Source organism: Colossoma macropomum, unplaced genomic scaffold (genome assembly GCF_904425465.1).
Source record: "Colossoma macropomum unplaced genomic scaffold, Colossoma_macropomum, whole genome shotgun sequence".
NCBI classification, from domain to species: Eukaryota; Metazoa; Chordata; class Actinopteri; order Characiformes; family Serrasalmidae; genus Colossoma; species Colossoma macropomum.
Genome location: NW_023494800.1, coordinates 2,414,570 through 2,433,814, shown reverse-complemented (window position 1 = coordinate 2,433,814; position 19,245 = coordinate 2,414,570). Strand labels below are relative to the sequence as shown.

At 37.8% G+C, this 19,245-nt stretch overlaps 1 protein-coding gene across 2 annotated transcripts in view; it reads left to right on the top strand.

The window, feature by feature from the left end:
• Window positions 1-1,172: 1,172 nt before the first annotated feature.
• Window positions 1,173-19,245, top strand: part of LOC118820065 (core histone macro-H2A.1) — a 34,902-nt gene continuing 16,829 nt past the window's right edge. Inside the window, exons 1-6 of one of the 2 annotated variants that reach the window (XM_036588185.1) lie at window positions 1,173-1,346; window positions 3,063-3,257; window positions 5,297-5,403; window positions 7,165-7,356; window positions 7,491-7,592; window positions 13,755-13,854. In XM_036588185.1, the coding sequence (XP_036444078.1) occupies window positions 3,086-3,257; window positions 5,297-5,403; window positions 7,165-7,356; window positions 7,491-7,592; window positions 13,755-13,854 (673 nt within the window). In that variant the 5' untranslated portion in view covers window positions 1,173-1,346; window positions 3,063-3,085. Of the gene's footprint in view, window positions 1,347-3,062; window positions 3,258-5,296; window positions 5,404-7,164; window positions 7,357-7,490; window positions 7,593-13,754; window positions 13,855-17,031; window positions 17,123-19,245 lie in introns of both variants that reach the window. The other variant, XM_036588186.1, reaches the window with a different exon arrangement.

The following is a 19,245-nucleotide window of genomic DNA, read 5'->3' as shown; positions in this document are numbered from 1 at the left end:
TTATGTCTATATTTAACTAATATATTTGTACGTTTTGCTGAGGAGCTCATACTCCTGCCACTGCTGCTGCACCCTGTCTTGACGGTTGTGCTGCAGTCCGTTGGCGGATGGATACAGCCGAGCCTCACGTTTCTTTTTGGCAATTAAACCATTTAAGTGTTTTCCGTAATCAGTAAATTGTATAGCTGTCTTTTTTGGGACAGGATCTGTATTTTAAGCTAAAAAAGTGTAAAAATTATTGTAATGAATGAATATGAGATAGGAACTACTTTTCCTTCCGCCCTCTCACAGACACAGAGTGACGCTCTTAGGGAGACGCTTCACTTATTGATTACTAATGATATGGATTTCAGATATAATCTATGTTCACGTTTACTGGTTTTCAGAGTAGAAATCGCGAAGATCGCCGCAAAAGAGTTAGTTCTGGCATTAAAATGTTAGCCTCGGTATTGCTTTGTGATAAAAAAAACAACAATTATTTCGTTCTATTTATTTATTTATTTAGTTAGTTAGTTAGTTAGTTAGTACAAGAAAATAAGCATTTTCAAATATGTCTCATCCTATACAGTTGTTATATTACCCAGACAGAAATAGTCAGACTTTAAAAAAAAAAAAAACTACTGACTGTAAATATAAACATCTTTACAATCTAAAAAAAGTGTTGTTTTTTCATACATCAAAAGAAACGTGACGTGTCTCATCTTTAACAATGAATTGGAGGTGATAAGCATTAGGCTGCATGGTGTACAACATAACACGTCCATGTTTAGTTATACGTGACAATATATAAGGGTTCTAAATGATTAATTGACAGTAGAAAGCAAAACTATAGTTTTTCACCAGAAGAAAAAGCGCTTTTATTTAGAATCTGAATTTACCAAATATGTTACACATACAAAAATCGTCTTGGTAAGTCATACATGTATGACATTAACAAACTGAACAGACCAGTCAAGCACACTGTTAACTATTTAACAAAGAGAAAAATAAAATAAAAAACACAATAAACGCACAAATAAATAAATAACTAGATAAATAAATACATGCATACATACCATAGATATACATAGCATACATATCTACATACACACAGACTTCATACATAGAATTGTATGGAGATTTGGGCGCTACCAGCAGATGGCGCAGTTCTTCACTTTTCCCTCCGCCGTTCCCCTTTAAGCCTGGGCCCGTTTGTGCTCCGCTCTCTGTTTCCCCACGAAACACATTCAGCGGTGGGGATTGTGGGAACAGAAGGCACGGCGGGTCTGTTTCTCCTCCAGCAGAACCGAGCCGGACCGACCCGAACACTGACCCGAGCAAGAGCCGAACTCTGACCCAGCTGAGCTGTGAGTAATGTGTGGTCTGTGTGTTTCTGCTGTGTTTGGGTTTGTTTAGTCTGAGCGCGGTGCTCTGTCTGCTCTGCTGTTCGGGCTCAGCAGGAGAACCAGACAGGGCCGAGACCAGCTTAAAGAACCGAACAGGAACCACACAGAGCTTATTTGGGGGTTTAAGGGTTTATCTGCTCTGTCTAACCTGCAGCACCGCACAACCAGACCAGCTGAGGCCTACAGAGACAGTCCGGGCTACAGATCAGCACCCACAGCACTCAGGCCTGAACACTGAAACACCACCACAGTGCAGTGAACATACTGTACACACTGCACTACAGACTAACACAGTAACCACAGCATTACAGTGAACATACTGTACACACTGCACTACAGACTAACACACAGTAACCACAGCATTACAGTGAACATACTGTACACACTGCACTACAGACTAACACACAGTAAACACATTACAGCATTACAGTGAACATACTGTACACACTGCACTACAGACTAACACAGTAACCACAGCATTACAGTGAACATACTGTACACACTGCACTACAGACTAACACAGTAACCACAGCATTACAGTGAACATACTGTACACACTGCACTACAGACTAACACAGTAACCACAGCATTACAGTGAACATACTGTACACTGCACTATAGACTAACACACAGTAAACACAGCATTACAGTGAACATGCTGTACACACTGCACTACAGATTAACACACAGTAAACACATTAGTGAACATGCTGTACACACAGTAACCACAGCAACAGGGTAACATACAACAAACACAGTGCAGACTGAGGATTGGTTACCTGGACACGGATCAAGACTAGTCTTGGAATTAATTGCAGGGCTAAAGGCAAACCACTATGGGAAATTGTTTGTAGTTTAGCTTTAAACTTGATCTGGGTCTGGAAACTGTAATATAGAATAAACACTATAATGCAGAATAAATATTAAACAGTGTAATATAAAATAAATGGTATAATATACTAAAAACTCTAATATAGAATAAACATTGTAATCGTATACAGGCTGTAATACAAATTAAACGCTGTAACAGATTACAGACTGTAATACAGAATAAACAGTAACACATTACATGGTATAATATAGAATAAATACTGTAAAACATTAAATACTGAAATGCAGAATAAACACTAACTCAGATTACAGAGTGTAATGTAGAATAAATACTGTAACAGATTAAAAACTGCAATACAGAATGAACACTAACAAAGATTAAGGACTGTTTACAGATTAATACAGAATAAATACTGTAACACAGATTACAGACTGTAACACCGAACAAATAGTGTAACACAGATTAAAGACTATAATGCAGAATTAACACTAACACAGATTAAAGGCTACAGACTATTTATTCCAGCGAATTTGAGTAATTTACAGGTTTAACAGATTCATACATGGTTTACTGTCCACTTTCAAACCTGAAACTTAGAAAGAAAATTACATTTCAGTTTTTAGTTTTTGTGCCCTACTACAGATAATAATAATAGTAATAATAATAATAATATTCATCATGTTTTCATGCCAACATCAGGTATAATTCTGATCTTTGGTCATTTCCATAACTGTTACCCTGCGCAGCACGTTAATAATGAACATCCTTCCAGTCTTACTTTAAAATATGATTCTGCAGGAGATAAATAAGTGAGCGTGTGATTAATAATGGATCCATCTGTGCAGGACCTCACACTGGCTGTAGCAGAATGTCTAGCCGAGGAGGAAAGAAGAAGACCACGAAGACGTCCAGGTCCACTAAAGCTGGGGTGATCTTCCCCGTGGGCCGAATGCTGCGCTACATTAAGAGAGGCCTCCCCAAATACAGGATCGGCGTGGGCGCTCCAGTTTACATGGCTGCGGTTCTGGAGTATCTGACCGGTGAGGAATCGGCTGCTTTTGTCATCATTCCAAAAACTCAGATAATTCATAATATCATTAATATGTACAGAGTTTTATATTTGTAGTTTAAAATTTAGTTCTTTACACCAATAGTTGTAGTTAAACAGTGCCGTCCTGCCTGGTATGATCAAACTCACTAATGTCTGGAGATTGTGAGTTTGAATCCTGCTGGTGTCGCGTCTTAACTCTCCAAAAACAAGACAGACGCTCACAGATAAAAGTAAATAAGATGACTTTAATGACAACAGCGTTTTCCTAAAACATAGTAAAATATTTTAGCTTTTATTTATATATAATCCTATATATTATTAATTTTTGTGAAGGATAGAGTTTATATTTATCTTATTTTTTACTTTTAGTATTATATGTATTGTCTATAAAGTAACAAATAACAAACTGTAAAAACCTTGTTAAGTAGTTAAAAAGGTTAATTACTTGCTGGTTAATTCTCTTCTTGTTACTTCTTTTATTTTCTTGAGTGCCTTGCGCTCCCTTTGCTGCAGTAGCACTGAGAATTTCCCCACTGTGGGACTAATAAAGGATCATTTTATCTAATCTAATCTAGTCTAATCTTAGTGCAAAAACAGGCCCAAGTCAAAACCGAGAGAGATGCATAAGGTTAAAGCCAAAGAGTAGCAAAAAACGGATCCAGGTCGAAGAGCCGAAATAGGCAATCCCAAAATAGCAACCAGAAACAAAAGGCAGAAGCAAAACAACAGAGCAGGTCAAAACCACGATGCTCTCAGACGAGGAGAAACATGCTCAGTATGCACTGTGAACACAACAGCAACACTGCACAACACATGAAAGAAACAGTCCAGTGTTTATGATGAAACTAAAATTGGCAACAAGTGAAAACAGTCAGTACTCAGGTGACCCAGAACGATGAAGTGAGTTGTGATTGGTGGAGAGCGTAGATGTAGGTGTCATGTGGCCTCGCATGGAATCCTGGGAGATGGAGTCCATTGACTCAGCAGAGCCAGTGGATGAGACAGCCTGAGGAGTATCACAGACCCTGAAAGCAGGCAAATTAACTGCTGATTACTTACGTAATACAGATAACATCATTATTAAATTATAATATTAAAAAAAAAAAAATCTTTGTATGTGCAACATACTTGGCAAAATAAAGTGATTCTGATTGTGATTGCGATGTGATATGTCAGTTGGGCCCTAATTTGAAATAGACCATGTTAAAAATGCCGAACATATTATTATTATTATTATTATTATTATTAACATCCTCTTTAATTCCCAAGCCTCTTACAGCGACTTATTATTCAGTAAATAAGCAATGCAAACTGACAGTAATTTTTAAGTCATAGGACTGACAGCGAATCTTGGCCGTTTATGGGATTAATAACAATTTGAATATATACTTTGTAAATATATATTGTGTAAAAAAATGATCTTAACAACAAATTATTAAAAAATGTATAGCATCTTAATATGGGAGAGCTTTTCATTTTGATATGAAATGTTGCAGTTTAATGTGTAAATATGCAGACAGTCTTTTACAGAAATAAGAGTCAGTATTGATCCACTCAGCACTGACGGCTTCAAACAGCTGAAAAACATTACTGAGCTGGTTTGTGTTTAATGTGAGATCAAATATTCTCTATAGTTTAAATCTGGACCCACCAGAACCATAGGTAAAAAACACATACACACACATATATGTGTATATATGTATGTGTATCGCTGCTGTCAGAAGAAAACCTTGTATCTCCATTTTTGTCGTTTTTCAGTTTTTAACTGAATTTGAAAATACTTGTTGTTCTTTACATTGTGTGTAAATTTCACAGTGGACCAAAAGAAACGGCCCAAAATTACTTGGAAAAAAGCCTTGTTCCAATGACTTACAGTAAAAGTAAAGCAGGTTACTTTTCCTGTAAAGTTTTCTTCTGACAACAACGAAATAAAACTCAACAATATTAATAATTAATTCAATATGTTTGAGAATTATTGTTATTATTAAAAGTAATTGTACTGAATCAGTTTTGCTGTAACTGTTTCAGCTGAAATTCTGGAGTTGGCGGGAAACGCAGCGCGGGACAATAAGAAAGGCCGTGTTACTCCCAGACACATCCTGCTGGCTGTGGCCAACGACGAGGAGCTCAATCAGGTAAAATTAAAGACCGCAGGCTCGGCTTTACACTCAGGAGCTCCGGCATGTGCAGCGAACAGAGATTATTTGTTGGTTAATGGACTGTGGGAGTGGTTTGATTTCTCTGAGAGAGAGAGAGAGAGAGAGAGAGAGAGAGAGAGAGAGAGAGAGAGAGAGAGAGAGAGAGAGAACTCTGCCCAAATAATCCTCTAAAACACTGCACTTTATTTCCACTCTCTTATTCAAAGGTCAGTCTTAAAGGAGCTTAGCTGTGATAAGAAGTGTTTTCCTGTTTCACATGGCGCTGCAGCTATAGCTCATGTTTTTGGAAGAAAAAGAAAATTGAGCCTGAGCTCTCGCTTCGTTCAGTCCGAGATATCACTGCATTCAGCTGCTAGTTATTGAGCACTAGTCTGAGTTTCAGTGCGGAAAAGACGTGAACGGCTCAGCCAGTGTAAAAAGACGGAAGAGGCATGTACAGTTATGTGCAGAAGTTTGAACACCTCCGGTCACACTACGTCTTGTTAATGTTTTAAGTGAAAATAAGTAACACATTCTCTACAACACGTGTGTCAGGCTTCAGTCCTTTAAACACGCCTGATTAAGCTCATCAGCTAGTTAGCAGTGCCTTCATGAACTGAATTCAAAATTTTAGATGAGGGTAAAAGCTGATCTCCACAGCACTTTGGCCAGGAAGGTCTCTGGTTTGGCATGCCTGCTCTACAGAGAACTTAAATATGCCATTTTTCCATTTATTTGCTGTTTAACATGTTGGGAAGAAAAAGATGTAACGTATAAAATGTGCCATAACTTTTGCACAGGCCTCATTTTATGTTTTTCTTTTCTTTTCTGTTATGTTCAATTCAGCAAATCAACAAAATAACAAAAACTTTGACCAGGGCAAACCTGTACATAACCACTGACCATATAGTTTCACTTTGTAATTCTACAATTACAGACTGTAGTCCATCTGTTTCACTGCATACTTTGTTACCCTGTTCTTCAGTGGTCAGGACCCCCATGGACCCCCACAGAGCAGGTATTATTTGGGTATTATTTGGGTGATGGATTATTCTCAGCACTGCAGTAACACTGACGTGGTGGTGGTGTGTTAGTGTGTGTTGTGCTGGTCTGAGTGGATCAGACACAGCAGTGCTGCTGGAGTTTTTAAACACTGTCCACTCTATTAGACACTCCTGCCTCGTCAGTCCACCTTGTAGATGTAAAGTCAGAGACAATAGCTCATCTGCTGCTGCACAGTTTGTGTTGGTCATCCTCTAGTCCTTCATCAGTGGTCACAGGACGCTGTTGGCTGGATATTTTTGGCTGGTGGACTATTCTCAGTATATATACCATATATATGTGTGTGTATGTATGTGTATATGTACACACACACATTAAAGTTACCATTTTGGACATGCCAGCTTTTGTTCAGCAGTGATCCACTACACCGTGTCATACACACTTGTCTGCCAATGGCTCTCCAGCAGAACTGAACTTGCCTAGACTTGTTGATTGCTCTGATACTGAATATGGAACATGAATCTGTTTCCTTGTGTGTGTGTGTGTGTGCGTGTGCGTGCGTGTGTGCGTGCGTGTGTGCGTGCGTGTGTGCGTGCGTGTATGCGTGCGTGTATGCGTGCGTGTGCGTGCGTGTGTGTGTGTGTGTGTGTGTGTGCGTGCGTGCGTGTGTGCGTGCGTGTGTGCGTGCGTGTATGCGTGCGTGTATGCGTGCGTGTATGCGTGCGTGTGCGTGCGTGTGTGTGTGTGTGCGCACAGCTGCTGAAGGGCGTGACCATCGCAGCAGGTGGAGTTTTACCCAACATCCACCCCGAGCTGCTGGCGAAGAAGAGAGGGTCAAAGGGCAAACTGGAGGCGGTCATCACCCCCCCACCAGCCAAGAAAACAAAAACCGGAAAAAAATCAGGAACAGCCAAGAAACTGGGCACCAAAAAGTCTTCAAGAGCGAAGGTACAGGTCACTGCTCATTAAACCCTTCAATGTTGAATATACCGATACAGATTTCTGTGTGTGTGTGTGTGTGTGTGTGTATAAGTATTAGCAGAAGCAGGGTTGATTGTTATTGTCCGTTGTTGTTTGAGCAGAAGGGTGATGGGAGTAAATCTGCGAGTGCTGACAGCACCACCGACACTCCGGCTGACGGATTCACCGTTCTTTCCACAAAGAGCCTCTTCCTGGGACAGAAGGTATGGCTGCACTTATCAAACCTCACTTTAATTATTTAAAAATTAATGGTGGGGTTGTTCTGTGTAGGCATGTTCCCTCTCAGTGGACTGATCAGTAGCGTCTTGGTCAGCTGGGATTCTGTCAGTCAATTATTATAGCAATTTATTTTTTTACTTATTTATTTAGGATTCAGTGCAACATAAGCAATCAAATATAACTACAGTTCAGTTAGATTATTTTTGTATGATTCAGAATTATTTTAAATAGTTGATTATTCCCCAAAAATTAACATGTTTTATTCTCTCATTCAGTTACAGTCATAGCATTATGATTATTATAATTACAGTTATAATCATGACACTTATAGTTTGTATTAGGGATGCATCGATATCGATACCGTGCTTATTTAATTCTACTCATGAAAATTCACTAATATGCTGCTTTAATCTGTTTGACTGAATAGAATTATGAGGTAAAAATTTGGAGGATTTGGTTTCAGTGCACAGTATGTTCCAAGTTAGCAAAGCTCAGTTTCTCAGTGTGTTGATCTGAATGAATCAGCTTTATGGATGATCGTCTGTAGACAGAGCGTCTGTAGAAGCTGTGTTTCCCGTAGCAGGTCAGTCAGACAGAGCATTTTCGTACAGTGTGAGTATATAAACCGTAGCTTTGTTCGAACACGATGGCATATTAAAACTTAGTGTGAATCACCGAAGAACAAGATTTCTAAAATCACACAGTGTCTGTCCAGCATTAGAGGACATTCAGCTACAGCTCAACCAGCCAATCAAACGATTCCAACACGATGGAAAACTGGAAGCGTGAGCTCCTCGGACGCGTTAGCCTCAGATGTGATTTCTGCTGTCGCTGTGCTGCTGCTGAAAGAGACAGATGAGGATCAAAACTATGAAACCTACTTTACTGACAGCTCTCGGTAAAACTCTCTTCTCCACTGCAGTGCTACTCGATCCAAGATCACTAATGTAGCATAGCTAGCTAATGCACTTCATTTAAAGTCAGCTAGATTTGAATGATTTAGCTGTAAAGGTATGTTGCACTCATTTACACTAACAACAGCTTCAGTGTAAGTAGATTAGTCTGTATGGTATCAGAATCGGTATCTATGAGGGGCAAAAACATACTTATACATACTTGGTCTGGAAAAAAATAACGATGCATCCCTAGTTTATATAATATGTTATGATCCTAGTGCTCCAAAAAAGCATGATTGATGCATTTTGATTATATCGCTGTTATCGGAAGAAACCCTCGTATCTCCATTTTGATTGTTTTTCAGTTTTTGACATAATTTGAAAATGCCTGTTGTCCTTTACATTGTCTGTAAATTTCATGATGGATGGACTAAAAGAAACGACCCAAAATGACTTGGAGAAAAGTCTGGTTCCATTGACTTACAGTAAAAGTAAAGTAGGTTTTTTCCTTCTCCTGTAAAGTTACCAATTCGGAGATACAAGGTTTTCATCCGACAACAGCGATATACTCACTAAAGGATGCTGAATGTTTTATTCCATTAAATCTATACAGTAGAGAGTAAAATGATGTTGGGTTTGATTTTTTAACAAAACGGTTTTCTGTGTGCTGCGTAATGTGGAGCGTCTCGTCCGGTGTGCGGTAGCCTTTCTACGGCTGCAGTAGTCTTCCTGTTTCCTTCGCTGGACTATTCAGATTAGAAACTCTGACCAGACTGTAAGATGCAGCTCTACACTGCCCTCTGGAGGAGGATAGATATAAAGAAGCACTGAACTTGTAGCTGATTTTGAAGCTGTGGTGTATTTGTAAGATCCTGCTGGTGTGGGTTCATGGCTGTTTCTTCTCTAAATGCACTAAAGCAACTTGTGTGCTAATAGCACCCCCTGCTGGAGAAACATCAGACTGCTGGATGAGAGTTCCAGAGCCAAGTCGAGTCAAAGTTTATTCATATGGCGCTTTTTACAACAGGTGTTGTCACAAAGCAGCTTTACTAATTTTTAATCCGGGTCCGAGTCCCAATGAGTGGCGACAGTGGCAAGAAAAACTCCTTAAAAGCAAGAGGAAGAAACCTTGAGAGGAACCAAGACTCTAAAGGGGAACCTGTCCTCCTCTGATTTGCACTAGATAGCAAACAGTAACAAAAGCCACCCCCCACAAGCTTTGCATGTTAAAAACGAGGTTTTCCACCTTTTATAGTGCAAAGAGGCCCTGTGGAATTCAGCTTTAGATGCATTTGGGAAACCATAACGTATTTTCATAAACTCACAACTTAATTTAAAACCTATAATTAATATTATTAAGCTGCTTAAAATGAAATAAGTCCTGTAGATCTATTTTTCTCAGTTCATGGTGCTCATTCATTTTCACCTTCGAAGTATTGTCAGCATTATTATTACGTTAATTCAAAGGCGTAAATAAAATGGCAAATTATATATAAAAGAACTCTTTCTCTTGAAAGGGTTTAAGACAAATATATGAATGTAATATTTTATTTTTGTGAAAATGATGTAATCAGTTCAGTGCTTTACTGTTTTCAGTGTAGAAACGATGAACCCCTGATTTTGGATGCTGTCGTATTTAGTTCCAGTGAATAGTTTGAGAGCCATCACGGTTCATCATGATCATTTAATCCATTTCAACATAAATTCTTCATGTGAATTAATATTTACTCGGTTCATCATCCCGAGTTGAGCAATCACAGTGTAGAATATAGCAGTGTTGAAACAAAGGAGCCCTGTTTCGTTTAAAGCATCACAGCAGCCACTGCCGTCTCATTCATCCTCAGATTAAGTGCTTCTGTTTGCTTAAAGATTAAACCCTTTTAGTGATATTTATCTAAGAGGCGTTTTTGAGTAAGGAGAGAAAGCGTCTTTCTTCTTTTCTCTGTTTGGTCTTGATTTTTGAGGTTGGCTTGCAGATACACTTTCCAGTAAAAAGAGTGAAAAAGGGGGGCAGGTCAGTAATCAGCCTCATTCACATAGCGGTCATTTCGCTAGTTACATCATTCTCCAGAGGGAAGTTTACATTTTTACCTTTACATTTACAGCTTTACATGTGAGAAGTTGATGCTGCGAGAATCTTCCGTCAGCTTTTAACAGCTTCGACTAGAAAAGCTCTGAGAAACATCAAACTCATCATTTTACCTATTCGGCCTACATCAGTGTAGCCCCGTCCACTCACGCTGAAGTTATAAAGAGTGTTTTAGCCTGCACTACTTTTTGAATGAGGCACAATACAGGGCAACCGATCAGAGCAGAGCATATTTACACATATCAGCCTTAAGTATTGGGTACTACATGACTTTTAAAGTCTTAACAGATGATAAAAGACTGGGTGTCTCACACTATCTGACTGGTTTTTGCAGATTTTGGAAATAACATCACGGCTGTTATTTGGTCGCTGTAGATCATCAGAGCCGTGACAGGCGTTTAATATGTTTTAATGTTTGCAGTTCCTTCACCAAATTATAGTTCCTTAACGAGCAGCTTGTCGCTACGTCAGAGTAACGAGCTCCGCCCACTCACTGCACAGCCGGCAGTTCGTTCTCCGGCTCCTTACACTAAATTCCCAAACTGTCACCACTGAGCAGCTTTTCAGTCGGCAGCTGTGACAGAAGAACAGCTAAACAACCTGGAATCAGCCAGAAATGAACCCAATACCATTCGCCAAACGTGTAGTCTGATCTTCAGAGTCTGACCAAATCAGACTGAGCCATAAAACTGCTGCAATATCAAGTTCAGCTCGGTTTTGTCAGTTTTTGCCAGATCAGTATTAATGTTGTTTTGTTCCAGCCAGTCTGTAAAGCATCTTACAGCCCATTTAGTTTGGCGAATGGTGTTGGGTTCATTTCTGGCTGATTCCAGGTTGTTTAGCTGTTCTTCTGTCTCAGCTGCCAACTGAAAAGCTGCTCAGTGGTGATGACAGTTTGGGAATTTAGTGTCGTCTCATCTTCAGAGTCTGACCAAATCGGCTGTCGGTCAAATGTGATCTTAAAAGTGTCCGTTTTCTGTTTGTGGCAAAGTAAGAAGTAAAAACGTTCAAATGGCTTGAGCGTCTCCTACAGCTGTCAAAGACGTTGCTTAGCAACGGCCTCTCAGCGGAGTGATACAGTGTTTGTGAAAAAACCGTGATGTTATTTCCCCATAGAATGCTTCTCAACCAATCAGCTTGCAAGACTGGAACTAACTGTTGTATAATAGGCAAATATATGCTCATAAATAATTTTTAAGCTTAAATATATAAATACAAAGTTCATCATTAACATATTGTGACAGTTTCTTATTGCAAGAGAAATAATACTAACTTAAGATGGTTTCTTTAAAATTTCTTTAGTAAAAAAAAAATGGTTCTATATAGAACCACAAACACTCAAAGAATGCTTTGCATGGTTAAAGGTTTATTTGCATTGGGAAAGGGTTCTTCAGATTGATGGAGAATGTGTTGTATATGGTTCTGTTGTTACAAGATCAATATCATAACCCTTTTTGGTGCTTTATAGAACCCTTTTCAAACAGGTTCTATGTAGAACCAGATACAACACATTCTCCACTAACCTGAAGAAGAACTATTTAATGATGAAAAGAACAGTATTCAGTATTAATGGTTCCATATAGAACCATTTTCTTTACAAAAGGACCCTCACACCATCATTTTTTTAAGAGTGTACATAATACATGTATGTGTTTATATATATATATATATATATATATATATATATATATATATATATATGTGTGTGTGTGTATATATATATGTATGTTTACATATTTAATGTAAATTAACATCAAACTTGCTTGTATCTTTTTTTTTAAGTAAAATATAATTTTCCAGTCACACCTGTGTATTTATCCATAAAATTAACATGCTTACACATGAAGTCCCTCATTTTTCTTTACCGTATTTGTACCTAAATCTGTTTCCATACGTATTTAGTCTGCCTGTCTGTATCTTTGGGCTACTGTAAAAACCAGACATCCTTTATTTAGAATTTATGTGCTTTTTAACCCCTTTTCCCACAAAACACCTATGAATATTAAACCTGTAATATCCTTTGCCTTGTTTTCAATGCCATTATTGAATAATAAAGCTTAGAACAAGAACATCTGTGAGGGTTAAGGTCTATAATCACCATGTATCACACTGGTCTTTGGTATGAAATTTAAAAAAAATTAATGTGATTTAAATGGAATCATGCTGTAATGTGCATTGGGGTCATTCTACAGAAAGGTCCATTTTTGTGTCCCTAGCATTTACAGATATATTACATTTGAAAAAGATGTTAGGGTTACGATTTATTTATATTTCAAAATAAAACGATAAGTTATTTTAACAGTTACACCTTCTTGAGCCTCAATTTAGCAATATTGGTTTTTAAATCAATTATCTAGAATTCCAAGCACCACAGAAGAGCTCGTCCTCACAGTCATGTGTGAAGGCTGAGGCCATATTTTAAAGTAAAAAACATGTTTTTCTGCAATTTTAACTACAATAATCTATACATGACTATGGAATATATAAATTAAATGACATAAAGAAAACAAATGCCAAATAAATATTATAAAATATATAATGAAAGTTGTTGTCCCCAGGAGTCGTGTCACTGGTGTTACCGCGTAACAAACAATCTCTTATTTTGAAATAAAAATCACACTGATGACATCACTTGACTTCCTTTTACCTGTTTTCTGAGGATCTATGAAGAAAAGCACATGGTGAGTTCACTGTGTCTTTCAGTTATCAGAGATTTTCTCATTCAGCTTATGATTTCATGTGAAGCTTTAACTGAAGTCACTGGTGTGACCGACTTTATTCTGAGGTAATTGTGAAAAAATAGAACACAAATGGATTAAATTCCATATTTTAGTGGATATTCCATGATTGACAACATGTGGTTTCATGTTCTGTAGCAGTTAAATGTTATGAGACAATTAAAAATGTCTCTGGTGTTCCTTTATTATGTGTAACACCAATGAGGATCAGTAACACCAATGACTCCTATGGAGAGATAGAAAAGTGGACGTTTCTTTAGAATGACTCATTTTTTGCCTCCTGCTTTAGCGCATTCTGCTTGTTTTGTGGTGCTTAATCCTGCTCACTGCTGGACTTGCTGTGTTCAGACTAATCGCAATGCTCTCCCCCTCTCCCCCCCCACGCCCCCCCCACCCCCATCCCGCCGCATGCTCTTTCTGCAGCTCAATCTTATTCACAGCGAGATCAGTAACTTGGCTGGCTTTGACGTGGAAGGGGTAATCAATCCGACCAATGCTGACATTGACCTTAAAGATGATCTAGGTGAGCGGCACCGCGGGCCCGGATCCAGAAAACCTGCCGATTCTGCCCAGAGCGTTTCGCTTTTGCTGACATTGCACAAGCAAGTAATGCCTTTTTTATTGCGGTGAACTGACCCTTCAGCCTCTGTTAGCAGACTGGAAAATATGGCACCGCTTGAGTTTGTGCAATGACGGGATCATTTTGACTCGGCGCAACCTGGGAGTTTGAGTGTAGGAGACATGTTGTCTGCCTGGATTTGATAAATACTTGAAAACGAAATTCACAATTTAATGGGGATATTGTAGATTTGATGATCCCAAAACAAGTTAATCCATCAAGTTAAATTACCTAACGACTGGCCATCTCAGATTTGCTTAATATTTTTAGGAAATAATGTTGTTGTACCCAACAGATTGCGTGCAAAAGTTTAGGCTTATTCTATAATGCGTTTCTGAGATATACAGGTTTTAAAAAGTGGGCCTTAATTTTTGGGCGCTATGGAAAAAAATGTGCAAATTTTGATCAGTCATAACTTCTGACATATTGGTGCTAGATGCATGAAATTTTCAGAGATTGTACATTGGTTTAAAATGATCTGTTTTTAGTATATATTGTATAGTATATATAGTATATATTATATATATACTCATATTACAGCATACTTTTAGCAACTGGCAATCAACGTTTCCAATTTTTTGAGCTGTCAGTGTCTACATTTTAAATGCATATTGCTCATGTCTGACAAAGTCTACCATACAAAAAATCATTCCAGTGGAAAGAACACAGTTCACTTAATAAATGCACTAAATATGCAGTTGGTATTATGCAGTTGACAAACTATGTTTATTGAATTGTGAAATGTATAAAAAATGATAAATTTAAAATACTGATAATTGTGCTGTTTATAACTGTACAAGGCTAAAATCTAACTGGCAAAAAAGTGCTGTTATGAGTAATAAAGACCAAAATTCTAAAGATATGGTGAACTTCAGATGAAGAAGGCCCAGTTTGCTTTAGTGCACACAAAAAAATCATGCAGTACAGTGACAAACGTGTTAAACACCAAGAGAATAACTACAGAAAATTTTGTGCGTCTAGCATCAAATGTTCAAAACACATGACCTTTCAAAGTTCACATTTTTCTACATTTTTCTATATTTTTCTCTATTGTATATCTCATGTTACAGTTTTGCCAATTAGGATTTGTCTTTCACAGGTGTAAACAGAACACTTTTTACAACTAGGAATTAGTTTTATAATAAACTTTAAATTTCTGTCTTTTTTAATAAACTAAGGAGTTTCACACTGTAATAAATAGAGTTTGGCTTAAGATATAAACTTCATGTTTGGTACATTTATTAACTGAACTGTGTTTTTTACAACAGTGTAAATTCTTGCATGGTAGACTTGTTCTGAGTACTAAATACCATAAATTGAAAGTCTAGAAATGCTTTATCCTGCCTTTTATAGATATGGATATAAAAATAGGATGACCAAATACAGATATCTGTCTGTCTGTCTGTCTGTCTGTTTGTCTATCTGTCTATCTATCTATCTGTCTGTTTATCTGTCTATCTATCTGTCTGTCTATCTATCTATCTATCTATCTATCTATCTATCTATCCATCTGATTGTTTATCTCTCTATTTATCTGTCTGTCTGTCTAGACATAAAATTGCATGCATTTCAGTATCTTCTATTTTGGTAGTTAATTGCCCCTCTAAAAAAGCACTTGTATTTTCATGCATCTAGTATTAATAAAAACTTAAATAAAACTTAATAAAAACTTTTTTCAAAACTTAAAAAAAATAACTTTTAAAAAATGACTTAGCAAAGTTTTCTTTTTCTACAGAAGGCAAAAATTAAAGGAACAATATGTAATATTTACTGTACTAAATCATAAAAAGACCACGATATGTGATCAGAGATTAGGGGAACATGCTGAGTTGAAATACTGGCTTCTCCGACAGCAGCGCTACAACAAGTATGTTCTCCTTTATAATTTCTGTTCCGGAGCGGAAAAGTCTGTTTGTGTTTTGGCCTGTGATCCCACCCACTGCCCATTTCCCAGCAACATTTTGACACCCTGGGTTGCCAGATATGAACCTAATTGGCCAGCAAACACAGCATGCTTCAGCCATGGAAGCCAGCAAATGAACTGGATAAACAGAGGTAACGTTAGATTCTACCCGACCTAAAAAGCCCCGGCATCCTTCTAAAAAGCTCCATGACCAGAGATGCAGTAAAGCACAAGCCCAGAAGGACTTTGAGACAGATGCTGAGTTTGCTAATTTTCTCCTGAACAGGTTAGCATTGAGTTTCATCTGATGTTAGCGTATGTTCAATTGAGCGATATGTTTTTGGGGCCTGGAAAGTAGTAACTCCAACTTCAGTGTATATTTTGGGAGCAGTGGGCTTTTGTTTTCGGGACAACAAACTTGGCTTTGGCTGCCATACATAGCTAGCTATGCATCTAGCTTACATTAACAGACTGGTTTATGATTGGCAAACAGAAAAACGTGTACATTAGCTGATCAACTTACGGTGTAGGACTTGTTGTCGCTTGCTATTGTTAAAGTTTAGTGTTGCGCCTGTTTATATAGGTTCAGTATCCTCAACCTGGCAACCCACATGAGCTTCGAGTCTGGGGAGGAGTACGCGGGGGCAGCTCTCTTCAATATTTTGCATTTAGACTGCAGTACCCATTTTAAACACTCGCTGTCAGTATTACATATTGCTCCTTTAAGGCCACATCCACTTATTAAGGCCTCAATATCTCAGAAATGTCTCAAGATACAAGCCTAAGAATTTGTACCTGATCTGTTGGATACAGTGACATTAATTCCTCAAAATATTAAGCAAATCTGAAATAGTCCGTAGGTACCTTTTCCTGAAATCTGACGATTTGAATGATTTAGCCTGAAATGAAACCTCTTTTCAGAAGGGGGCTGTGTCAGATCTGGGCAGTGTTGTGATTTTGACTGTTCCTCAGGCTCGCTTCAACAGTCTTCTGTCACCCCGTCACTCTTTTCTGACAGTAAACACAGCAGAATTGTTTGTGGCTTTTCTCCCATTGAGACTTTCAGCCTTCTTTTCCCTTCCCTCCATTTTTTTTGTGCCCACTGCCTTCATCTGCCTGTCATTTCCAAAATTTCACACCATGTTGTTTGCCTGTTGTTGTTGTTGTCGTTGTTGTAGTTGCAAGTTGTGCAAGCTGATATTGCCACCATCGACAGTGACGCTGTTGTTCATCCGACCAACTCCTCCCTCTACACGGGTGGGGAAGTAGGTAAAGGAGTCTCCTCCGCCTGTACGGGTCACTGTGCACTGAGAAAAGAAAGTGCCTGCCTAGCTGTAGCGCTCATTAGATGTCTGCATGAAGCTCATAACTCATAGACAAACGTGCTGCCTGTTCTGCATTTGTAGCTTCCTTCATTCTGTAGTGTTTATAATACAGCACTGTGATTGAAACGTCCTCCAGCAGCTCAGCAGTTCAGTTTTGTGATGTTTTGCATTTTTTAGCACTTTCTTTAACAGTGTTTGTTCAGTGGCTCTGATTAAAGCCCTATTTGAGCTGGATTAGTGTTATCAGTCCCTTAGGGTCACTTGACTTGCTGAGTTTTATGGGGTAAAATTTCTGTGCTGTGAATTAAACATCAGGTCAACTTGAAAATTCAAAAGTCTAAATATATATTTTTCAAGATTTTCTCAACTTAGTTTCATCAGAAATTCTCCTAAATTACTGCATCTGATCTGCATCAGCAAAATACAGTTTAAGTTCAGCTTACTGAAATAAAAGAAACAAAAAAATCCTTATAAGCTGAAATTGCTTAAATGTTTTGGTAGAGTTTTACACAGTCCCTCTTCCCAATTTGGGCGCCGAGGGCTGTGGTTGGGAATTAGCGATGACTAAATGCTTAAATGGTTCTTTGCATGGTGAAATTGTTCTTCAGATTCAAGGAGAATGTGTTGGCTCTATAAAGCACCAAAAAGGGTTCTGCTGTTACAATGTCAAGCTTTTAACAATAGAAGAACCCTTTTTAGTGTTATATAGAACATCGCACAACACATTCTCCAACAATCTGAAGAACATTTTCACCATGCAAAGAACCACTTAAGCATGCAAATGGTTCTGTATAGAACTCAAAGTCCATTGCCTTTACTAAAGAACCATCTTTAAATGTTTAGGTAAGATTTGATTTTTATTTTTGATAAAAAAAATGAGCTTTTGTATAAACTAGCTTGAGAAAATTTAAATAAAAAGGCTTTGGAAAAGATTTAAAATTATGTATGTATTTATTTATTTATTTCTCTTACAGTGTGTGAGAATTACCCAGATTAACCCAGATAGCCCGTATCGAAACATCACAGTCTGGACGTTCATGTCAGCGTTAAGGTTGTCCGAACACTTAATCCCAGTTAATACCAGATTGAATAGCATTAGGCTAGTACAGCTGACTTTAATTTAACAAATGTAAACAGGACTAAAATCTAATGTAAATTTAATTTTCATTTTCTTTCTTATTAGCTTAGGTTTAGATTACAGTCTTGTTTTGATCTTAAGGATAAACAAAGTGTGCTAACAGGTCCATTTTAGTGATTTTCTAGAAAAGATCTATTAGCAGGTTTTGTTATTATGTTACTATGAGGTGAATTCAAGCAGAACTGCTTTTACTCAGTAATCTCAAAATTCAGGGAATCACAGAAGGTCATTTTCTCTATAATTATTACTTAGCAGATAAAACTAATCCAGCTCCACTCCAGCATACAGCTATCAATCAGTCGAGTCTTTTCTCACTTACTTCCTTACTGTCTTTAGGAAGTTTCAGAGCTCCAGATTTGCCTAAACTTGATTTGCACCCTTCACATTTGGCGCTGTGCCCTGACGCTTTGCTTTCTAACACCACAGCAGTGAGAACATTGAATTTATACATCCACCCCATTCGAGTTGGCTTCTGTGGCTTAAATGTTAAGATTTATTTTCTTTTAACCTGCATGCACGTCTGCACTGTTTCCTGTGACCTACACTGGCTCTCAAAAATTTGGAATCGCTTGCCGTATCCAATTTTTTTAGATATTTTGTATGCAATAATAATTTATATGGATTTAAATAGACAATTTGTTAAAGATGTTTCATTCAGTATTTCAACAATTCAGTGAGTGAGTAGTTATTAAATGTTAAAGAAGATTCTTTAATGATCCGTCTACTTTAATTTTACATTAAGTTCTGCCTTGAAATATAATCCCCACTTTTGAAATATGATGAATTCTGGATATCAGATTTTTTTACACCTTCATTTTTGATGTTTTACAGCTTTTGCAGTCATTTTAGAATCTTCAACAGCTCCATTAATCTTTCTGTACACATTTATTTCTGTTTACAGCTTCCTAGTTTCATACTGATTATCTGGA